Genomic DNA, 22,352 nt, shown 5'->3' on the forward strand with positions numbered 1-22,352 from the left:
TGCCTGCCATAGATGTGGGCAAAACATCAGGAAAGAATGCTTTTGGAACATGGCCATCAGCCTGGAAAACTCACAACAAACTGGTGGTTCTGGCCATGAAAGCCTTAGGAATTGACTTGGCAGTGACAAGTATTACTTTCATTGGCTTTAGATTCTTAACTTGCCAAGTCACAATTTGATTAGCAAATGTAACAAAAGAAAGAGGAAATGAAAAAAAGAGAGAAATTATGTCATACTGTCTTTCACTTTTAATTTTTTTAAGATATAGGGGCACATCTCCAGTCTTCAAAATGACTATCATGTAATTTAATTTTTTTAAAAACCCTTGAAAGTTCAGCATTTTGTGCCTGCCACTCAAACATGTTTGTCGTGTCTGCATGCAACACTTTCTTTTCCCTGTGTTTTTATACAGGTGTCTTCAACACGGCAGGAGGAAGCCATTCTGGCCAGAACTCCAACTTGCTGAATAATGGCGACGTCATCAACCTGAGGCCCAACAAACAAAGGACCAAGAAAAACCGGAGCCCATTTAGCAACTGCAGCATCCCCTAACGCTGCTGCATGAGAGCAAAAAAGACAGTCTGGCGAAGCTGTTCAGATGAAGTCTGTGAGGAACACAGCTGGCTTTTTAAACCAGTGCTTTAGCAGATGTTGCACACGTTGGATCCCACAAAGAGAGTGGGTACTGCTGTAAAGATGAATTGTCATTATTATTGGTATATAATGGGACTCCTGGCGGCATGGAAATAGGACCATTGCCCCGCGCATTTAATTTTGTTTTTCATAGGACTACTTTCAGCTTGAAAGGTATGATGTCTTAAAGTGTACGGTAGGTTTTTTAACATTGAGCTGACCATGCTTAAATATCACTATTATACATTGAGATGAAATTATATTTTCTACTTAGTTATCTAATTAGCAAGTTATTGTAAAACTGAGATTAACAGTTTCTTAAACTGCCCAGCGCACATTCTGGCAACGTTGATGGTGCAATATTTATATAGCATAGAAAGGTGGTCATACATCCCTAATAATAATAACACAAGCCAACAAAATCAAAACGTTTTGTAATCATCAGAAATGAGAGTAGCACCGTTTTTATGCTGATTTTAGATACGTCTTTTTTCCATCACATCAGTTTTTAAAAATATGACGAATGGTACATTACAGCAGACTACTGTAATGTCTGCACATATCGCCTCATATTCGTGTAACACAAGCCAACAAGTATTTTTCATCAAATATAATTTTCAGTCATTCTTATAGAGTTTTTTGCGCTGAATTCAGATCTGTGTTTATTTTTTCTCTGTTTATTTTATTTATTTTATTTACTATATTTCTATCACGCTCTCTCTCACCCCGAGGGGGACTCAGAGCAAAATTCACTACCTTACAGTTCAGCAAAATGTAATGCCTCATTTCAGTTCAAATATTAAAACAGATAAAAACAAATAAATACCATTTTTTGTCATGTCAGGAGCAACTTGAGACACTGCAAATTGCTTCTAGTGTGAGAGAATTGGCCGCCTGCAAGGATGTTGCCCAGGGGACACCCGGGTGTTTTGATGTTTTTTTACCATCCTTATGGGAGGCTTCTCTCGTGTTCCTGCATGAGGAGCTGGAGCGGATAGAAAGAGCTCATCCATGCTCTCCCCGGATTCAAATCTGTGACCTGTTGGTCTTCAGTCCTGCCGACCCAGAGGTTTAACAGTGCCACCGGAGGCTCCATAATACAACACCCCCTCATGACCCCCCCCCCCCCCCAAGGTTGAGAAACACTGATCTAGACTTGCTCTTGGCTGGAGTAAGATAATATGCTGTCATAGGCAACTTACTTAGGCAGGCATATAATTAATTATACAGGATTAGTGATAGCCCTATACAACATGATATGGCACAAAACATAAAAGCAGTCATTATTGATATCAGTGCGTATATGCATTAATTATTCAATTAGCCTCATCGCAAAAACTACATATGATAGAGAAAAATAAATACAGATCTGAATTCAGTGCCAAAAAAAAACCCTATAAGAATGACCTAAAATTATATCTGATGAAAAAAATACTTGTTGCCTTGTGTAATAAAACAAATACCAGGCCCAGCTGTAAGCCTGATAAATTCTGATAAGTGGCCTCTTAAAAAATAATTTAGATTTTTAAAAAATTAACTTTTAAAATAGCCTTTCTGAAATGGTACTACTGCCCACATTCAGACATTCCCTGCACTGTCCGCCTTAATTTTGAAATTTTTACCCCGTGCCAAAAACTAACTTTATGCTGCTACAGTTAGATATTTACTTAGTTTTGTGCGAGATATCTGTTCTAAATTTCAACGAGGCAAGGAGGTGCTAAATGGCACAGCCAGGAAAAACAGGAGTTTGTCCTTAAAATTCAATAGTAGCTTCTATATTTATATATTCTAAAGGGGGAAAAGAAACCGTGGTTAAACTAGTTGTCAAAAGATTAAAGTCCTTTCTTGGAGTTTCTTCTGTGCATCCTGTAATAATATTCTGCAACTTAAGTTAGGGAAATAAGCCCCCTCTTTGGTCCTTTTAAAGGTGTGCCTGCTTTTACTCACTTTGCCTAAATGTAAGCCTTGAAATCTCATGCTCCCAGGTTTATGGGACCTTTTAAAAGTAAACACGCATAGGATTAAGCTGTTGTCCCCTTGATATTGACGTATTTCCATACTGAATGTATTGAGACTTTTCAGAGCTACAGGGTTAAAACAGTAACTCTAGTTTTTGTTTTGAAGCATGCAACGCGCCTACATTACAGCTTCTGTTTACATGTCACTGTGTAATATTTCAGCAGTATTTCTGTAATGATGTTCTGCCAGCAGCAAATTGCTCTATTTCTAGGTAATTTTGAAATACCAATCCTTTTAGAAGCACATTACATTCAAGAGCAAATATCTGGAGGAGCTCTACCAGCTAAACTGCACAATTACTTTTAGATAATGATCTCTTTTTATGAAGAGTACGTTAAGATACATCTTCCCTCCATATTTCCGTATCTGGTTATATTTTTGGAGAAGGTTTCTAATAAACCTGAAATCTATGCTTTCTTCCCAGTGAGGTCTTGGCCCAAGCTGCCTCATAACATCAGAATGAGAATTATATAGTTATATAGACTGTATTTAATGTGTTGTTGAAGGCTTTTATGGTTGGAATCACTGGGTTGCTGTGAGTTTTCCGGGCTGTTTGGCCATGTTCCAGAAGCATTCTCTCCTGATGTTTTGTCCACATCACAGAGGCTGAGGGGTCTGTTGGAAACTAGGCAAGTGAGGTTTATAGATCTGTGGAATGTCCAGGGTGGGAGAAAGAACTTTTCTCTACTTGAGGCATTAGCATTTGATGGACTTGCAGCTTCAATACCTGGCTGGTTACTGCCTGGGGGAATTTCAACAGAAAGGAGGAAACCATGAAAATGAAAAAATCTGGCAACCAGTATTTTTAAAAATCCTCTAAAATCAGGGCAGTAAATAAAGAGCAACATTCAAAATGCAGGGGAATTCCAGAGAAGAATCAATCAGGACCGGCTAATCACCTCCCAATAAAGGATTCCCCCAGGCAGCAACTAGCCAGGCTTTGAAGCTGCAAGGTCATCAAATGCTAATCAAGGTGGCCAATTGCACCATTCACTCTTGCCTCAAGCCGACAAGAGTTCTTTCTCCCACCCTGGACATTACTCCACAGATATATAAACCCCACTTGCCTAGTTTCCAACAGACCCCTCAACCTCTGAAGGTGCCTGCCATAGATGTGGGTGAAACGTCAGGAGAGAATGCTTCTGGAACATGACCATACAGCCCGGAAGACTCACAGCAATCCACTATACTGTATTTCTTCGATTCTTAGATGCCAATGATTGTAAGACGCACACTAATTTCAGTAGCACCAACAGAAAAAAAAGCTTTACTCATATATATATAGAGAGAGAGATCACCTGCAATTCTAAGACACACCCTGTCATAAGAAATGTTTATGTGGAAAGTGTGTCTTAGAATGAGAGAGATACAGTATATATGGAATGGTTTAGGATCCCATTTGCTTTTGTAACCATTCCCATTGCTGGCAATGAGGGGGCCATTGCAGCTATTGAGTCTTTCTGTCATTTTGAAGTGTTGGACCGAGTCCTATGTTTTTAACCAATTTACCTGGTCACTGGGTGGCTGTACCTGTATGAGTCCAAATTGTATTTGTCTTGCTGTTAAACAACCTGGATTTCAGTCTGTAGGGCTCAGTGTGCACATTATTTTTATATGGAAATTTTTTACATTAAAACTGTTAGCCTTACATGTTTTGTACTTGTGCCGAGAACGACTCGGGTCTCAATTTTTGTCTCATTTCCTTTTGTACACAACAATGCAAATCTAAAAGATGTTTGTAACTTGTATTACTGTGGTTTTATAAAATGGAAAAAAGGCTTCTATGCACATGAGGCATGCCTAAAACTATTTCGGAACCACTTCATGTCTTGAAAGATTCTTGAAAACTTTTTTTAAACTGTTACTAGTGAAAGTAAAAGTTTCCCCTGACATTAAGTCTAGTCGTTTCCAACTCGGGCGGTGGTGCTCATCTCCATTTCTAAGCCTAAGAGCCGGCGTTGTCTGTAGACACCTCAAAGGTCATGTGGCCAGCTTGACTGCATGGAGCACCATCACCTTCCCGCCGAAGCGGTACCTACTGATCTACTCACATTTGCATGTTTTCGAACTGCAGAAGCTGGGGCTAACAGCAGGAGCTCACCCCGCTCCCTGGATTCGAATCACCAACCTTTCGGTCAGCAAGTTCAGCGTTCAGCAGTTTGACCTGCTGAGCCACCAGGGGGCATGATTTTGTTAAAGAACTAGTATCCACCTTTGTAAATTTTAATTCAGCATTACTTCTCTACTGCAGAGCTACAGAGCTTTGGGCTATGATCAATACTGTCAGCTTTGATGGTTCTGATCAAAGGAAGGAGAAAGGTGCAACCGATCCTACTCCAAATAGGCAGCTATTGATGTCAAACCATCTAAAAGTCCCAGGCTAGAAAGCCCCCACATGTCCCTCTTAAGAGGATTTGGGTGTCATAATTTAGCACAAGAGATGTGCTGTGACTGACAGAATAATCCATCATACTAACATGCAGGTTACATGGCCTTCCATACCATGGCTTGAAATACTCCCCAACCTTCCCTCCAAAAAAAATTACAAAAAGCAAAGCTTGATTTTTACCATTTTAGATAAGGGACATCATTTTATTACCCCGCTGTATATTTTGGGATTTGACCATCCACAGATTTTGGTATCCACAGAAGTTTCTGGTACCAAACCCCAGTGGATGCCAAGGAACCACTCTAATCATTCACAGCTTGGATATAATGCCATATATCTGGCCCAGGCACTTCTCATAATTTTCAAATCATAAGAAGTGGCTATCAAAATATAGTGTCACAGATTCTCATTTATGTTTCAAAGTATATGCTGCTCCAGGTAGTCTGGCCAATTTGTTGCATCATCTTTCAGAACTTTTCTCAGACTTTCACTAGCATTGTAGCTACTATGGTTGTGCAAAACTTCATTTGTAATTCATTTTTTCAGATCTAATTTGAATATTAAGCAATATTAAGAAAGGGGAGGCGCAGCCATGCAAAAAATTTAAGATTCAAAACACTGACCTACGACTTTCAGATGAGTTATGCAAGTCTCATTAATGGCTCCAGGTCTCCATTGCAGGCGCTGCTTCTCCCTCCCCCCCCCCCCCCCAAAGAGCTGGGTTTGGTTCCCCCAAAAGTCCCCGAGGAGGGTGGTGAGGTTGGAGAAAGAAGCTCTGCTTTTTCCCTAAAGAGGGTGGTGAGGGAGGGATGCCTGACTGGATCAACGGGCAAGGAAGAAGCCCCTTTGCACATGGCTGGCCCAGAGAGAGAGGCAGAGATCACACTCACATTGAGGCTTTAATGCAGGAAGCGAGCAGGCTTCTGGAAAATGTAGTTTAGGGCAGGACCTTTTGCATTCTCTGGTTCTGCTGAGCTGGAGGCAGTGCAACACCTGTGTTTTCAAAGTAACTTCTCCTACTTGGAGAGGGAAAACCCAAGCCCTTTAACTTGGGAAACAAGTAGAATTCTAGGAAATGTAGTTTAAGGCAGGCCTTTTGAATTTTCTGCCACATGGGTCCTTGCCTTTCCACCACTTCATTTCCCAGAATTGTGCTTACTGCCTTGTGCCTCCTCTTCCTCCCTGAAAGATTTGGTGGGGGGAAATCCATGTTCATTCTCTAAAGGGATTTCAAGATAAAAGGGGATTGTTGGGAGTTGAATCAACCCTGTGAGGTAGGCAAAGTTGAGAGGCAGTAACTCCAAAGTTTACCTAGTAAGTGTCCTATTATTGTTGTTGTTATTTCAAAAGCTGGATGGGCATCTGTTGGGGATGATTTGACTGTGCTTTTCCTGCCTAGCAGAATAAAGGGAGTTGGACTCCCCCCCCCCCACACACACACACACACACAATTACTTAACAAAAAGTAACGAAGAATTGGTTATATCGTTATAGTTACAATACAGACCCCTAACAATATTTTAGAGTGTCTTCTCTTAGCTTTCTTGCCTTCTCATGATGGGGCCAAAGTACTTAATCTTGGCCTCTACTATCCTTCCCTCCAATGAGCAGTCGGGCTTTATTTCCTGAACTATGGACTGGTTGGATCTTCTCACAGTCCAAGGCACTCAGAATTTTCCTCCAGCACCACAATTCAAGAGCATCTATCTTTCTTCGCTTGGCCTTCCTTATGGTCCAACTCTCACAACCGTAGGTTATTAAGTAAATAGATATTTTGTACAGCACTTGTTCATTTGTTTTAAAGACGATTGCCTGTTTCAGCATTCTGTGCTGTAACTGAAATAATTAATATCTTTTTTCGCTTGCTGCTTTGTAATTTAATTTCTACTTAGTACAGAATCTCTCCCCACCCTTTTAAAATAGACCATTCCAAGATTGTCATTTGTACACTTATGTTAGGAGAAATTAGCATACATTATTCATTCATCTTACTCATTTGTATTCAAACTGGAAACATCCCAATAGGTGTGTTGTACTTTCTTTATTGGTTCCTAACAACTTGTTAGCCTGTTAAATGGCATATTAACTGAATAAGAAACACTGGGCGTATTAAAGCTGCATTGTTTGGACTCAATCACAGGTAGAGATACCTTTTAATCTTCTTTAAGAGCCTAGATGCAATGTGAATTTATAGTTTTGTCAAATTAATCACTCCAAAATCTGCAAGCAACAGAGGAAATAATTCCGCTCAACTGCTCCTTCCTTGACATATATTGATCCAAAATGCCAACTATGGTTGGAAAATTCATTTAAACTATGGTTGGCTTGCAACCAATCTTGTGTTCTAGATTTTCAAGGATTAAAGTGTACAAAAGACAAGTTCCCAATGTGCTACCCACTTAAAGACAAGTAACATTTGTTTAAAAAGAATACTATCATTTCCATATTCATAGCAAAAAGACTGGTAGACTTGCAGTGATAGTCCATATATTTTACAATATGTTTTATTTTAAAGGTTATAGTTAGCATTTTGGAGCCCCTGGTGGTGCAATGGGTTAAACCCTTGTGCTGGCAGGACTGCTGACCAAAAGATTGGCAGTTCAAGTCCGGGGAGCAGGGTGAGCTCCTGTCTGTCAGCTCCAGCTTCCCATGCGAGGACATGAGAGAAACCTCCCACAGGATGGTAAAACAACAAACATTTGGGTGTCCCTTGGACAACATCCTTGCTGACAGCCAATTCTCTTACACCAGAAGCAACTTGCAGTTTAAGTCGCTTTTGACACAAGATATATATATATATATATATATATATATATATAATCACAAAGAAAGTCAAAGTATGTATGTTTGCATGTACACTGCTTTGTCCATTTGTACTACAAATGTTCCTACATGGCGGGATGGATCTGAAACAAACTTGGCACACATACCCTTCATTGCCCAACCTAAAATAATTGTGGAGTTTGAACTCAAACAGAGGGAAAGAAAAGGAACAAAGCAGATTGCCCTTGGCTAGGTGAAGTGGCCCTATGTTATATGACTGGGAAAGAAATACAGTGAAACGGGATTGGCTGCTGAAATTGTAATGTGTATGAAAGAAAGAAGGGAAGGAAGAGAAAGGGAAGGAAAAGGGTATGGGAGGAGTAAAGAAAATGGGAATAGGAAAGAAGGAAGAGAAAGGAAAGAAAGAAGAGAGGGATAGGGTGTGTGTGGGGAAAGGGAGAAAGGAAAGAGTCATCCCAAAGACAGCCTGCCAGAGTGTTGCCATGAAGACTCTGAGGTAGCCCTTCTCAGAGCTGGAGACGGGAGAAAGCAGGTGGCCAGTGGTTCCTCCAACACCTAGACAATGCTGAGTATATACACTAGTGTGAATATAATATTAAAGAGGGTTTTTGAAGAACAAGCAGTATAGAGTGTAAACTTTTATTTATAAATTTGCAGCATGTAAAATCAGCTCTATTTCCCCTACACATTCATTACAGTAATCCCATCCCATGGTCTCGCAAAAGCAGGCTCACTCCCCAAAGGGTGTCAGGGAGACATGTGCAAGGTGCGTTTCTTGTACATAACAAGCGAGAAGGACGTTTTTTAGAGAACTGAAAGGTGCCCAAAGAATTGCCAATGAGTTTCCATCATTTGGCAGTAACAGATGATTTTACAAATATTAAAATAGCCAATAATATGGGAGCAAACAGCATACAACTTAAGAAAAATTCAATTACATTCAGCTACATTTGCTATTAATGCTGAAACTGAACTGTAGCTACTTATTAATTTCCTTAATGTTCCCTATACTGAGTAGAACAAATGAGTAACCCTGTTGCAGGGAGCAAAAGCCATAGAATAATACTGCTGAATGTCTATACAGTTCTATGGATCCTACAACTGCCACAGGATGGGCTTCATATAAGCCAGTGGTTCTCAACCTGCGGGTCCCCAGATGCTTTGGCCTTCAACTCCCAGAAATCCTAACAGCTGGTAAACTGGCTGGGATTTCTGGGAGTTGTAGGCCAAAACACCTTGGGGGGGGGGGGGCACAGGTTGAGAACCACTGATAAGCACACCTTGGAACTAGTGATCTGATATGTTGAAGAAACAGGGACATTTTTTGCCTTCAGGGATACTTTCCCATCGTTCTTCTAGCTATTCCTCTTAGTGCCCCAAAGGACCAAGAACAGCTTTAATTGTCACCGTTATTGGGTCTGCACTAACAAGCCCTATACGTTTAACGTTAGCATCAAACTATTTTTTTTTGCTTTGTTTTTGCATAATTAATAGAAGCATTTGTTTTCTCAGTAGCATTCCATAGTTTTTATTCTTCTCCGTTGTTGCAGAGCTGCTTTGCTGTTGCCTTCGGATGCTCCAGTAACATGATGGATTTTTCAGAGTTTTCTATATTCCTAAGCAAGGTCTCTAGCCGCCTTTTGATTTTCTTCTGATCTTCTATAGCACATCCGATGACAACCGACTGGAATCTTTGATTCATGGGTCCAGGGGGCACTTCAGATGAACATGCGCCATAAAGGGACATCAGCCGGCTCTTGGAGTCTTCCAAATCATCCACAAGTTTACCAACAATGTCATCAATCATCTGCGTGGCATGAAACAGGGATTCCTGTTGCTGCGGGTTGCGGATGGTTTCGACAGAAACTTCAACTGTGAGGGTTCTGCCCATCAGGCGTTTCGCTGTCAGACTGAGTTCTTCTCTTTCTCCTGTATTTGGCAAATGAAACAGTTTGGCTTAAAAGCTTATAGTAAAAGGTAAAGGTTTCCACTTGACATTAAGTGTAGTCGTGTGTGACTCTGGAGGGTGGTGCTCATCTCCATTTCTAAGCTGAAGAGCTGGCGTTGTCCATGGACACCTCCAAGGTCATGTGGCCAGCATGATTGCATAGAGCAGTTACCTTCCAACTGAAGTAGTACCTATTGATCTCACATTTGCATGTTTTCAAACTGCTAGGTTGGCAGAAGGTGGACCTAACAACGGGAGCAAACCCCGCTCCCCAGATTTGAACCACCGACCTTTTAGTCAGCAAGTTCAGCAGCTCAGCGGTTTAACTCGCTGTGCCACCATTGGCCCATGGTGTATAAAAGATTATACAAGACCACATTATACCCAATTAGGGGAAAAGTCAGACTAATGATATTACTCGCATAATATACCCTGTAGTCCACATATAATTGGGTTTGTTGTGACCCTTACAAGAAATTTTGAATTAGCCAACATTAGCTGTCCTCCAACATCAGTATCATGTCAAGCTATTTCACTTCTAAAACGATCCAACCTCTTTTGGTGTGTGATCACCAACCATGCTTATATTATATTATATTTCTACTATTTATTACATTTCTACTGTCTTAAACAGAAGGGTCAGCGAAGAAAATAAGGTGGAACATTATGATCTTTGTATTTACCCCACAACACCTGATGAGAAGTTTACAAATCCCTGAGCTCTTACCTTCACTGATGCTCCTCATATCCTGGCTGTTTTGTACATTATGGATCATTTCCAGGAGGCTTTCTTTCTCTTGCTCCATTGAAGATGCTGCATCACGCAAAGCTTCCACCCTGAACAAGAGAAACCCAAACATAATCTTGACAATCTTTTAAATAACGTTTGTATTGGCATTTTTTGTCAGAGTGGATTTGATAAGGTAAAGGTTTCCCCTTGACATTAAGTCTAGTCATGTCCGACTCTAGGGGGTGGTGCTCATCTCCATTTCTAAGCTGAAGAGCCAGCATTGTCCATAGACACCTCCAAGGTCATGTGGCCAGCATGACTGCATGAAGCGCCATTACCTTCCCACCAGAGAGGTACCTATTATTCTACTCATATTTGCATGTTTTTGAACAGCTAGGTTGGCTTCTTGGGAGGAGAGCAATGTCCAATCTCGATAAAATAGTAAAGAGTAGAGACATCACACTGGCAACAAAGATGCGCCTAGTCAAAGCCATGGTATTCCCTGTAGTAACCTACGGATGTGAGAGCTGGACCTTAGGGAAGGCTGAGCGAAGGAAGATAGATGCTTTTGAACTGTGGTGTTGGAGGAAAGTGCTGAGAGTGCTTTGGACAGCGAGAAGACCAACCAGTCCATACTGCAAGAAATAAAGCCTGACTGCTCATTGGAGGGAAGAAAAGTAGAGGCAAAGATGAAGTACTTTGGCCACATCATGAGGAGACAGGAAAGCCTAGAGAAGACAATTATGCTGGGGAAAGTGGAAGGAAAAAGGAAGAGGGGCTGACCAAGGGCAAGATTAGATGGATGGCATCCTTGAAGTGACTGGACTGACCTTGAAGGAGCTGGGGGTGGTGACGGCTGACAGGGAGCTCTGGCATGGGCTGGTCCATGAGGTCACGAAGAGTCGGAGACGACTGAACGAATGAACAACAAAAACAACAAGGTTGGCAGAAGCTGGGGCTAACAGTGGGAGCTCACCTCGCTCCCCGGATTCAAATTGCTGACCTATCAGTCAGCAAGTTCAGCACCTCAGCAGTTCAACCCGCTGCGTCACCAGGATGCCCAATTTTCAGTGTAGGACTGTGTTATATTTTATCTGCAATACTTGTCTCTCCAGATATTATTATTAATAATAATAATAATAATAATAGGTAAAGGCATAGGAAGATTGGGCAGCATTACTCCCTCCTCACTTTCGTTTAAATACTAAAGCCATAGGGAGGGACAACATTACCAATTATAATACTATAATTAGAATTATTTATCCATCTTCCTTCTCACCAACCTCCTCAAAGAGGCTACTCAACTTTACTTCAAAGAATGGAAAGGATTTCTGCCTAATTATAACACACATTTCTAATCCTTGGATATTTTTTACACATGACACTTAATGCACCACCTCTGCTCCTGACCTACATGCTTTTCATTAATCCGTGCATAGATCCAGGAATTTTATATGAGTGAGACTCTCTACGAAATGTGGAAAGACAGGTAAGAGTCCAAACAGGAGCCCATGGACATATCTACATATAGTGGGCTGAACCTATGGAAACTTCAAGCAAGGAAGAAATGCACAATTCTGCTTTCTCTGTGGTGTAGATTCACTATAACATATGAATAGTAATGATTATAATTATTATTATCTCTTCATCGCTCAAGGTGGGGCACAACACAATTAAAATACATATATGAAATAGAAGACCATTAAAATACATATATGAACTCGCAGTCCAAGACACTCAGAATTTTCCTCCAGCACCACAGTTCAAAAGCATCTACCTTCCTTCACTTAGTCTTCCTTATGGTCCAACTCTCACAACCGTAGGTTACTAAATAAATCGATATTTTGTACAGCACTTGTTCACTTGTTTTAAAGACAATTGCCTGTTTCAGCATTTCAGTAACTGAAATAATGAATACCTTGGAGGTGTCTACACTTAGAAATTGAGATGACTACCAACCCCCAGAGTCGGACACAGCTGGACTTAATGTCAGGGGGGAAACCTTTACCTTACACAGCCGTATAATGCAGTTTGAAACTATTTTGCTCACTTATTAATGAGTGAAACCTGCACTTGCTACTACTCTGAACCTATAGTCTTGATTTCATGTGACTCAAAAATTTTCAAGAATGGTTTTGCTTGCAACATGTAAGCAATTGTTTAATGCCTCTTTATCTGAAAAGGGGACTCCTTGAGCCTAAGGTTGCAACCAGATGGTGGCTAAGGAAGAAATTTATGGCCGAAAGATGGTTTTAGTCTGTGAGTGAAGGGCACAGGTGGTGTGAAGGGATTGTGCTATATATAGCTTCAAACCCGGAGTGGCTTAGGGGTAGCAGCTGTCATTGCAGAAACCATATGGAGGAGTTGAGCACTTTTTTTTTTTTTTTTTGGTGATGCTTGGCAGGGCCTGGGACTGTTTTCTTGAGGGATCTCCCTAAACAGTGTGTTTATTCAAAAGTAAGACTAAGACCCACTTTATCCAGTGGGACTATATTCCCTGTTTAAATATGCTTAGGATTTCAGCTGAGCTGGCCAGGAACAGGAGTGTCAAAAGAACCGTAAGAAAAAAACACAGGTCTAAATTGGACTTCACAAGTATGCCACACATCTCACTTTGACCTGTCCCATCCTTTCCAAACCTATTTCCCTTTTGGTCCTGGAGGAATTTTTTAAAATTAATTTTTATTCAACCAAAAACAAATGTACAAACAACCCAATATATAAAACACTAGACAAAATACACAGAGCTCTCCCTGCCACCCACAAAGTCAGACTTGGGAAATCAGACTTGGCTAAGGTGGTCCACGCTCTTGTTAGATCTCGAATAGACTACTGCTATGCACTCTACATGGGGTTGCCTGTGAAGACTGTTCGGAAGCTTCAAGGAGTCCAATGGGCAGCAGCCAGGTTCCTTACTGGAGTGGCGTACAGGGAGCATACAACCCCCCTGTTGCATCAGCTCTGCTGGCTGCCAGTCTGCTATCGAGCACAATTCAAAGTACTGGCTTTAGCCTATAAAGCCCTAAATGGTTCTGGTCCTGCTTACCTGTCTGAACTCATCTACCTTTATGAGCCAGTTAGAGAGTTAAGTTTGGCTGAGGAGGTCCTGCTCTCGGTCCTGCCACCTTTGCAAGGCACAACTGGTGGGGATGTGAGATTGGGCCTTCTCGGCGGTGGCCCCACAACTGTTGAACTCTCGCCCGAGCAATATCAGATTGGCCCCTTTCCTCCTGGCATTCAGGAAGCAGCTCAAAACTTGGCTGTGCAAGCAATCATTTGATGAATGATAGCAATAGGCAAGCAGCTAAAGAAAATCATAGGACTGATGCAATGTCTACATGTCTTAATGTTTTCTGGTGACGTCTGATGGCTTGTATAGTTTTTAATGATTTTGATTTATAGTTGTATGTTATTGTTTTAGATTTGTAATGTATTTCTATTATATGAATGTGAGACATTGAATTGTTGCCATTATTATGTTGTGCACCACTTTGAGTCCCCCAAGGGGTGAGAAAAGCAGTAGATAATAAATAAATAAATAAATAATAAACAAAACCATACAAATACTTTTTCTTATTACAGTAGAGCCTCGCTTCTCCAACCTTCACTCATCTGACATTCTGTATTATCCAATGCAGTTGCCTCCTGCCCGGATCCACAGCTGTTTCAATACATTGCGATGTTTTGGTGCTAAATTCATAACTACAGTAAATGCTACATAATGTTACCATGTATTGAACTGCTTTTTTCTCTCAATTTGTTGTAAAACATGATGTTTTGGTGATTAATTTGTGAAATCATAACGTAATTTTTACGTTTAAATAGGCTTCTCTTTAGTTACCCAACGTTTTTGTTTATGCAACATTCTGCCAGCCCGTTTATGTTGGATAAGCGAGTATATTTAAAAAACTACAAGCTTAATCTACAACTAGAGGAATTTTGAATTTATGTTCAGGTGTCAGGGAAATTAAGCATAAACAGCTGATATTTACAGTTAAACCAAGTTTTCCGTAATTTGTAATGGGATCCCTAAAAGCCTGTGGCAGAACCCTAAATATCCAGGTAACCCTTTTGGCAAACCCAGGCTCAATCCATACAGTTGCCTTGCTTGCTAACATCCAAGCTGAGATATGTATTTCGTATGGAGAGGAATAAGAAAAATAGGCACTCTTAAAATTTGAAATTACCTCTGAAAACATCTTTCAAAAAGGTTATGATGACACTAAATTGATAAAATCTGGGAAACAATCCAGGCATTATACTATAAATCAGGGGTCCTCAAACTAAGGCTCGAAGGCCAGATACGGCCCTCCAAGGTCATTTACCCGGCCCTCACTCAGGGTCAACCTAAGACTGAATCGACTTGAAAGCACACAACAACAACAATTCCATCTCATCAGCCAAAAGTAGGGCCACACTTCCCATTGAAATACTAATAAGTTTATATTTGTTTAAATTGTTCTTCATTTTAATTATTGTATTGTTTATAAGTGTTTTTTGCACTACAAATAAGATATGTGCAGTATAATTTATGCTTTTTCAAATTATAATCCAGCCCTCCAATAGTTTGAGAGACTGTAAACTGGCCCTCTGTTTAAAAAGTTTGAGGACCCCTGCTATAAATTTTCCTTTTCCCCCAACCTATCAGTATTTCTTTATCTGTAACATTAGCTTGAAATGTTTTGTCAAAGGCTTTCATGACCGGAATCACTGGGTTGTTATAAGTTTTTTGGGCTGTATGGCCATGTTCCTGAAGCATTCTTTCCCGACGTTTCGCCTGCATCTGTAGCAGGCATCCTTACAACCTCTGAGGATGCCTGCCATAGATGCAGGCGAAACGTCAGGAGAGAATGCTTCTGGAACATGGCCATACTGCCTGAAAAACTTACAACAACCCAGTAGCTTGGAATATAGGAATTTAATAGGCACAGTAAGTTTTTCAAGTGACAGAGAAAAAAGAAGAGAAAGGAAATTTCATTTTTGCATACAGAAATATATAAGCTTATTACTGATGGGGGAAAAAATAGGTTGCTGACTTCCATTGTTTTTTTTAGTTGCACAAACAAGCAAAACATACTGTGCTGCTGATTAAGTTAGTCCCTATGAGATGTCTGTGTCCTCCTTACTCCTATCTATATGCATGCAAAGATATGTATGTGTGTAGGAAATGGTATTAATTTGAGTAAAATACAAAAACAAAAACAAAAAAACCCCAGAACGTTTGCCCTTAAGCTATGGAAGCAAAAAGTGCATTGGATTCCTTCCTTACATAGTCCAGAAGCATCGCTAGCGCTGGCAAAATGACACTGCTGGCGACCGGCCACATGAGCAGCTGGTCATAAAGCTCCTAGTTTTATGAATAAGGGATCATATACTGCTTATTAAATAGAACAAGACTAAAAAGTCTTTCATTAAAGTTTTCCCCTTTTTTAATGAACTTAAGTTGAAATAGATTCTGCTGCGTTTCCTGTATGTATTCTCGCACGTTGTAACAGCAGGAGACAAAGGTAGTGAGCTTTAAAAACAAAGGAAACTGACTACAGTCATTCCTCCACATTTGTAGGTTTGATTTTTCAAAGATCTGGTTTAAAATGTTCTCCATAGACAACTATAGATCCTCCAATGTGACACTAAAGTCAACTTCATCCAGCTATTTTTAGGAAGAACACCTCTATAGGAATCTCTAGAATAGATCCTCCGGTGCAATGTTGTGGTTGAATAGGTTGGGTGATCAACCACAACATTGCACCGGAGGATCTATACTAGATCACTCAACCTATTCAACTTGTATGCAGAATACATCATGCAATGTGCGGGGCTTGACGAATGCAAGGCTGGAGTTAAAACTGCTGGAAGAAACATTAACAACCTTAGATATGCAGATAATACCACTTTGATGGCTGAAAGCAAGGAGGAGCTGAGTAGCCTTCTAATCAAGGTAAAAGAAGAAAGTGCAAAAGCTGGATTGCAGTTAAACATGAAAAAAAACCAAGATTACGGCAACCAGACTGATTGATAACTGGCAAATAGAGGGAGAAAATTTGGAGGCAGTGCTAGACTTTGTATTTCTAGGCGCAAAGACTACTGCAGACGCAGACTGCAGCCAGGAAATCAGGAGATGCTTACTTCTTGGGAGGAGAGCAAGGACCAATCTCGATAAAATAGTGAAGAGTAGAGACATCACACTGGCAACGAAGATCCGCATAGTTAAAGCAATGGTATTCCCTGTAGTAACCTATGGGTGTGAGAGCTGGGCCACAAGGAAAGCTGAGCGAAGGAAGATAGATGCTTTTGAACTGTAGTGTTGGAGGAAAGTTCTGAGAGTGTGTTGGACCGCCAGAAGATCCAACCAGTCCATACTTCAGGAAATAAAGCCCGACTGCTCATTGGAGGGAAGGATTTTAGAGGTGAAGATGAAGTACTTTAGCAACATTATGAGAACACAAGAAAGCTTGGAGAAGACAATTATGCTGGGAAAGGCGAAGGAAAAAGGAAGAGGGGCCGACCAAGGGCAAGATGGATGGATGGTATCCTTGAAGTGACTGGACTGACCTTGAAAGAGCTGGGGGTGGTGACAGCTGACAGGGAGCTCTGGTGTGGGCTGGTCCATGAGGTCACGAAGAGTAGGAAGCAACTGAACAAATAAACAACAACAAATGTTGTGGTTAGCTCTGAGAGGAAGTTGGCCTTTGAGTTGTGTTGGAAGACAGGAATTCCTTGAGAGGTTCTCCAAGGTTAAAAATATAGCAATTTCTTTATTCACTTTTTTTTTACTTTGTTTACTTTCACAGGAGCCCTGTGCCCCTTCCCCCAGCAAATGTGGAGGTCTGACTGTACCTAGTCCTAAAGGGTTTGGCTCTTCAGATGTTACTCCACCAGATGTATTTATTTATTTATCTATATACGCTATTCCTACCCCACCTTTCTCCACCTCAGAGAGGACTCAAGGCAGCTTTACAACATATGCAGCAATTTGATTAACCAATATAATCATTGTTAAACCATGCTATTCATACTTGTAATCCGGACCGTTCCAATAGTCCATGCACAAAATTCTGTATTTATCTATTGTATAGGTTCTGCAAAGGCTTGATCAAAGAGCCATGTTTTTACTTTTACAGAAGGTCAGGAGAGGCGGGACTGATCTGATATCCCTGGGAAGGGAATTCCACAGTCAAGGGGCCACCACTGAGAAGGCCCTGTCTTTCATCCCCACCAGGCACGCCTGTGAAGAAGGCAATACCGAGAGCAGGGCCTCCCCAGACGATCTTAAGCTCCGATGGTTCTTGGGGGAAGATACGTATGGACAGGTAAGCTGGGCCAGAACCATTTAGAGATTTATAGGCTAAAGCCAGCACTTTGAATTGTGCTCAGTAGCAGATTGGCAGCCAGTGGAGCATACAACAGGGGGGTTGTATGCTCCCTGTATGCCGCTCCGGTGAGCAACCTGGTTGCCGCCCGCTGGACCAACTGAAGCTTCCAAACAGTCTTTAAAGGCAACCCCACATACAGTGCGTTGCAGTAATCTATATGGGATGTAACCAGAGTGTGGATCACTGTGGCCAAGTCAGACTCCCCAAGGTACAGATGCAGCTGGTGCACAAGTTTTAATTATGCGAATGCTCCCCTGGCCACCGCCGAAACCTGGGGTTCCAGGCTCAGCGATGAACCCAGGATCACTCCCAAGCTGCGGACCTGTGTCTTCAGGGGGAGTGTAACCCCATCCAACACAGGCCATAACCCTGTCCCCTGTACGGCCTTTCAACTGATCAGGAGTACCTCTGTCTTGTCTGGATGCAATTTCAATTTGTTTGCCCTCATCCAGACCATCACAGCTTCCAAGCACCGGTTCAGGACTGGAACAGTGTCCTTAGTAGCAGGTGGGAAGGAGTAGTAGAGTTGGATGTCATCTGCGTACAGATAACATCAAACTCCAAAACTCCAGATCAGGCATCCTCAAACTGCGGCCTTCCAGCTGTTTGGGCCTCCAACTCCCAGAAGCCCTAATGAGCTTGTTTAATTGTCAGGAATTTTGGTGGTAGTTGAAGGCCAAAACAGTTGGAGGGCTGCAGTTTGAGGATGCCTGCTCCAGATGATTTGGTGCTCAGTCCAGATGGTAAATCAGTACCCGGGCTGTAGCCCTTCAAGTCCCAAATGGAACAGGCCAACCACAGCATTTCAATTGCTACACCTTTTCCATTCCTTTCATGTCTGGGAAAATACAGAGGTAGTAATTTATGGGACAGGTTTGGCTACTTCGAATACGAAACTCTCTCCTTATAGCATATCTATTACTAATGGCAAAGCGAGCATAGCTTCCCAATTAGAGCAAAATTAGTACTGAGGGTGCTTTTATTGTGTTCATGTTCCTCGTTTACTATATAAAAAACTAGCTGGGAGGGTTGCTGGGAGTTGCAGTCCAGGAATAGGAAATTGGAAATATGCAGGGATTGGGATGCTCTCAAAGAAATCCAAGGAGAAGAAAGCTTGCATCCTGGAAGCAGTGCATTTGGATCATCCTCCTCTCCTAAAGGGCCTGGTCTAGGGGATGCTGGGAGCTGTAGTCCGAAAGAGAGTGTGGATATGCTTTTGTGTGTTTTGTTTACCAGGAGAGTAATTTTTGTGCATGCGTTGTAGAGTCTTTTTGGTTTTTTGGATTTTAAGTCCCTTCCGCTGTGTTTTTCAGTGTTTTTAGGAGTGGTGGTCACTCAATGGCCTGATAGGTGTATTGTGTCCAAATTTGATGTCAACTCATCCAGTGGTTTTTGAGCTATGTTAATCTCAGAAACATTACATTTTTTTTAATATGGTTACTAGCCGTTCCCTGCCAGACATTGCTCTGGCCCGGTCTGGTGATCCGGAAAATAAAGTAACGAGAAAGCGTTGGTTTCTAATCTGTCATTTCTTTATGCTTGTAGGTAAACAGTATTTCTTGTTGTTTCTTTGTCAGTGTTGGAGATTGCCTGGTTTGCCTCCTCTGGAACATGCAACATAGAATTGTCCTTGTTTAGGGTCCCTTTCCAATCTATGATACTATAGTAGTGTGTGTGTGTGTGTGTGAATCATATATATCTATCTACATCTATGGCTGGATGGCTCTTTGTCAGGAGGGCTTTGATTACGTTTTCTTGCCCTCGTGAAGGGAGTTGGACTGGATGGCCTTGAGTATTTGAGTATTTTCTGTTGGTCATGGGGGTTCTGTGTGGGAAGTTTGGCCCAATTCTGTCATTTGGTGGGGTTCAGATTGCTATTTGATTGTAGGTGAACTATAAATCCCAGCAACTACAATTCCCAAATGTAAAGGTCTATTTCCCCCAAACTCCATGTGTTCATATTTGGGCATATGAAATATTTGTGCTAAATTTGGTCTGGATCATTGTGTGAATCCACAGTGCTCTCTGGATGAAGGTGAACTACAACTCCCAAACTTAAGATCAATGCCCATAAATGCCCATGTTGGTCATGGGAGTCCTGTGTGCCACATTTGTTTGAATTCCATCATTGGTGGGGTTCAGAATGCCCTTTGATTGTAGGTTAACTATAAATCCCATCAAATACAACTCCTAAATGACAAAATCATTTTTTTAGTGATGGTCACTTCTTGGGTTAGAAGGTGTCTTGTGGCCAAATTTGACAGCAATTCATCCAGTGGACTTTGAGTTATGTTAATCTCACAAACAAACATTACATTTTTATTTATATAGAGTAGCTGTCCCCTGCCATGCGTTGCTGTGGCCCAATCTGGTGATCTGGAAAATAAAGTAATGAGAAAGTGTTGGTTTCTAATATAGGTAATTTCTTTCTGCTTGTGGGTAAACAGTATTTCTTGCTGTTTCTTTGTCAGTCTTGATGTAGAGATTGTCAGGTTTGCCTACTCTGAAACAGGCAACATATCATTGTCCTTCTTTAGAGGTCCCTTTCAAATCTAGGATACTATATCTGTCATATACATATGTGTGTGTGTGTGAATCATATCTATATATCTATATGACTGGATGGCTTTTTGTCAGGAAGGCTTAGATTGTGTTTTCTTGCACTGGTGAAGGGAGTTGGACTGGATGGCAGCATTTCTCAACCTGTGGGTCGGGACCCTGGGGGGGGGGGGGGTCATGAGGGGTTATCAGAAGGGTCACCCAGTGATTTCGGCCATAAAGGCCTTCAACAATACAATACAATACAATACAATACAATACAATACAATACAATACAATACAATACATACATACATATATATATATATTGTGTGTGTGTGTGTGTGTGTGTGTGTGTGTGTATAGTAAGCTGCTCTGAGTCCCCTTTGGGGTGAGAAGGGCGGCATATAAATGTCGTAAATAATAATAATAATAATAATAATAATAATAATAATAATAATGAAGACAGACTGTGGGGCAGACTGGTTCTGTGTTTATGCTGGGCCAAATAGGCCCACAACCTGCAACAAAAAAGGCACAGGAGATAAAGTAGATAAAGGAAAGGGCCTGAGGCTGTTAGGAATGGTGGGAGTTGAAGTCCAAAACCCCTGGAGGGAGGGCCCAAGTTTGCTCGTGCCTGATCTACCCTGTAGCCTGAATGCACCTTGGCACCACTTTGACCTGCCCTGTTTCAATGCTATGGAATCATAGGAATTGTAGTCTTAAAAAAACAAGCCTTCAGCCTCCTCTGCCAAAGGGTGCAAGTGCGTCTCCAAACTACAACTTCCAAGACCCCAGTACAAAGCGGTGTCATTGAAGTTGTGTGTTTTGGAGAGGCAGGAGAGGAGAACTCTGGGGATGGCCTGCAGCGCGGCTTCCCTTCGCCTAGTCCACGGTGCACGCGCCTCTTGCTTGCCCGCCCGCCCGCTCACCCGCGCGCTCCCTCCTTCCCCTTGGGCTGGTGCCTGACCTGAGCTCGAGCTGGTCGAGGCTCTCCAGGAGGCGGCTGGAGCGGTCGGCCATGGAAGTGGAGCGGAAGAAGCGGCCCCGGCGAGGCGGCGGCACTCCCCCTTCCCCGGGCTCCGAAGCGAGGAGGCTTTTGGAGGCGCTGCTCTTGGCCTGGGCCATCGCCGCTCCGCCTCAGCTTCTCCCTCTGCCTGCGCCGCCCGAGGCTCCTCCCTCCCGAACAAGGAGGACAGGCAGCAGGGCCGCCCAGGGCACGCCTGCCCGCCCTTCTCCAGTCTCCAGTCCAGGCTGCTCTCCAGTCCAGCTGTTTTGGACTTCAACTCCCACAATGTTGGACACCACCAAAGCCTTCCAGGCAGATGGCCACAGCCATAGTTAGGACAGACATTTTATATATATATATATATATACACACCCACACACACAATCGATATCATAGATTTGGAAGAGACTACAAGGACCATCCAGCCCAACCCACTTCTGCCATGCAAGAAGACACCATCAAAGCCTTCCAGGCAGATGGCCAGACAGCCATTGTTATGACAGATATTATATACAGTATATAGAAAGAGAGAGGGGAGGAGAGAATGTGTGCGTGCGTATATATATATATATATATATATATATATATATATATATATATATAGTGTGTGTGTGTGTGTGTGTGTGTATACACACACACGTACACACAATAGATATAATAGATTTGGAAGAGACCACAAGGACCATCCAATCCAACCCTCTTCTGCCATGCAAGAAGACACCATCAGAGCCTTCCAGACAGATGACCAGCCAGCCATAGTTGTGACAGGCTACACACACACACACACACATATATATACACACACACAAGCAATAGATATAGATCTGTAAGAGACCGCAAAGACCATCCAGTCCAACCCTCTTCTGCCACACAAGAAGACACCATCAGAGCCTTCCAAACAGATGACCAGCCAGCCATAATTGTGACAG

At 41.9% G+C, this 22,352-nt stretch overlaps 2 protein-coding genes across 5 annotated transcripts in view; one reads left to right on the top strand and one right to left on the bottom strand.

Annotated features, from left to right (window-relative positions):
- Positions 1–4,300, top strand: part of RAB23 (RAB23, member RAS oncogene family) — a 30,996-nt gene extending 26,696 nt beyond the window's left edge. For all 4 annotated transcript variants that reach the window (XM_060752805.2, XM_060752804.2, XM_060752806.2 and 1 more), the window contains exon 7: positions 413–4,300. In XM_060752805.2, the coding sequence (XP_060608788.2) occupies positions 413–552 (140 nt within the window). In that variant the 3' untranslated portion in view covers positions 553–4,300. The remainder of the gene's footprint in view (positions 1–412) is intronic.
- A 4,150-nt stretch (positions 4,301–8,450) lies between these two features.
- On the bottom strand, positions 8,451–21,591 carry BAG2 (BAG cochaperone 2). The gene is made up of 3 exons (XM_060752802.2): positions 21,385–21,591; positions 10,501–10,610; positions 8,451–9,754 (listed from the first exon to the last, which is right to left on the bottom strand). Exons 1-3 carry the CDS (start codon positions 21,540–21,542, stop codon positions 9,354–9,356), a joined length of 669 nt encoding a protein of 222 aa, XP_060608785.2. The 5' UTR covers positions 21,543–21,591; the 3' UTR covers positions 8,451–9,353.
- Positions 21,592–22,352: the final 761 nt, after the last annotated feature.

Source organism: Anolis sagrei, chromosome 1 (genome assembly GCF_037176765.1).
Source record: "Anolis sagrei isolate rAnoSag1 chromosome 1, rAnoSag1.mat, whole genome shotgun sequence".
In the NCBI taxonomy this organism is placed as follows: domain Eukaryota; kingdom Metazoa; phylum Chordata; class Lepidosauria; order Squamata; family Dactyloidae; genus Anolis; species Anolis sagrei.

What these genes read in the sequence shown, in the direction of transcription:
- BAG2 (XM_060752802.2), bottom strand. Translation starts at nt 21,542, where the DNA reads ATGGCCCAGGCCAAGAGCAGCGCCTCCAAAAGCCTCCTCGCTTCGGAG. An exon ending in CTCGACCAGCTCGAGCTCAG is followed by an intron (nt 10,611 to 21,384) that starts GTCAGGCACCAG and finishes TCTCTTGTTCAG; the next exon opens with GGTGGAAGCTTTGCGTGATG. An exon ending in TATGAGGAGCATCAGTGAAG is followed by an intron (nt 9,755 to 10,500) that starts GTAAGAGCTCAG and finishes TGCCAAATACAG; the next exon opens with GAGAAAGAGAAGAACTCAGT.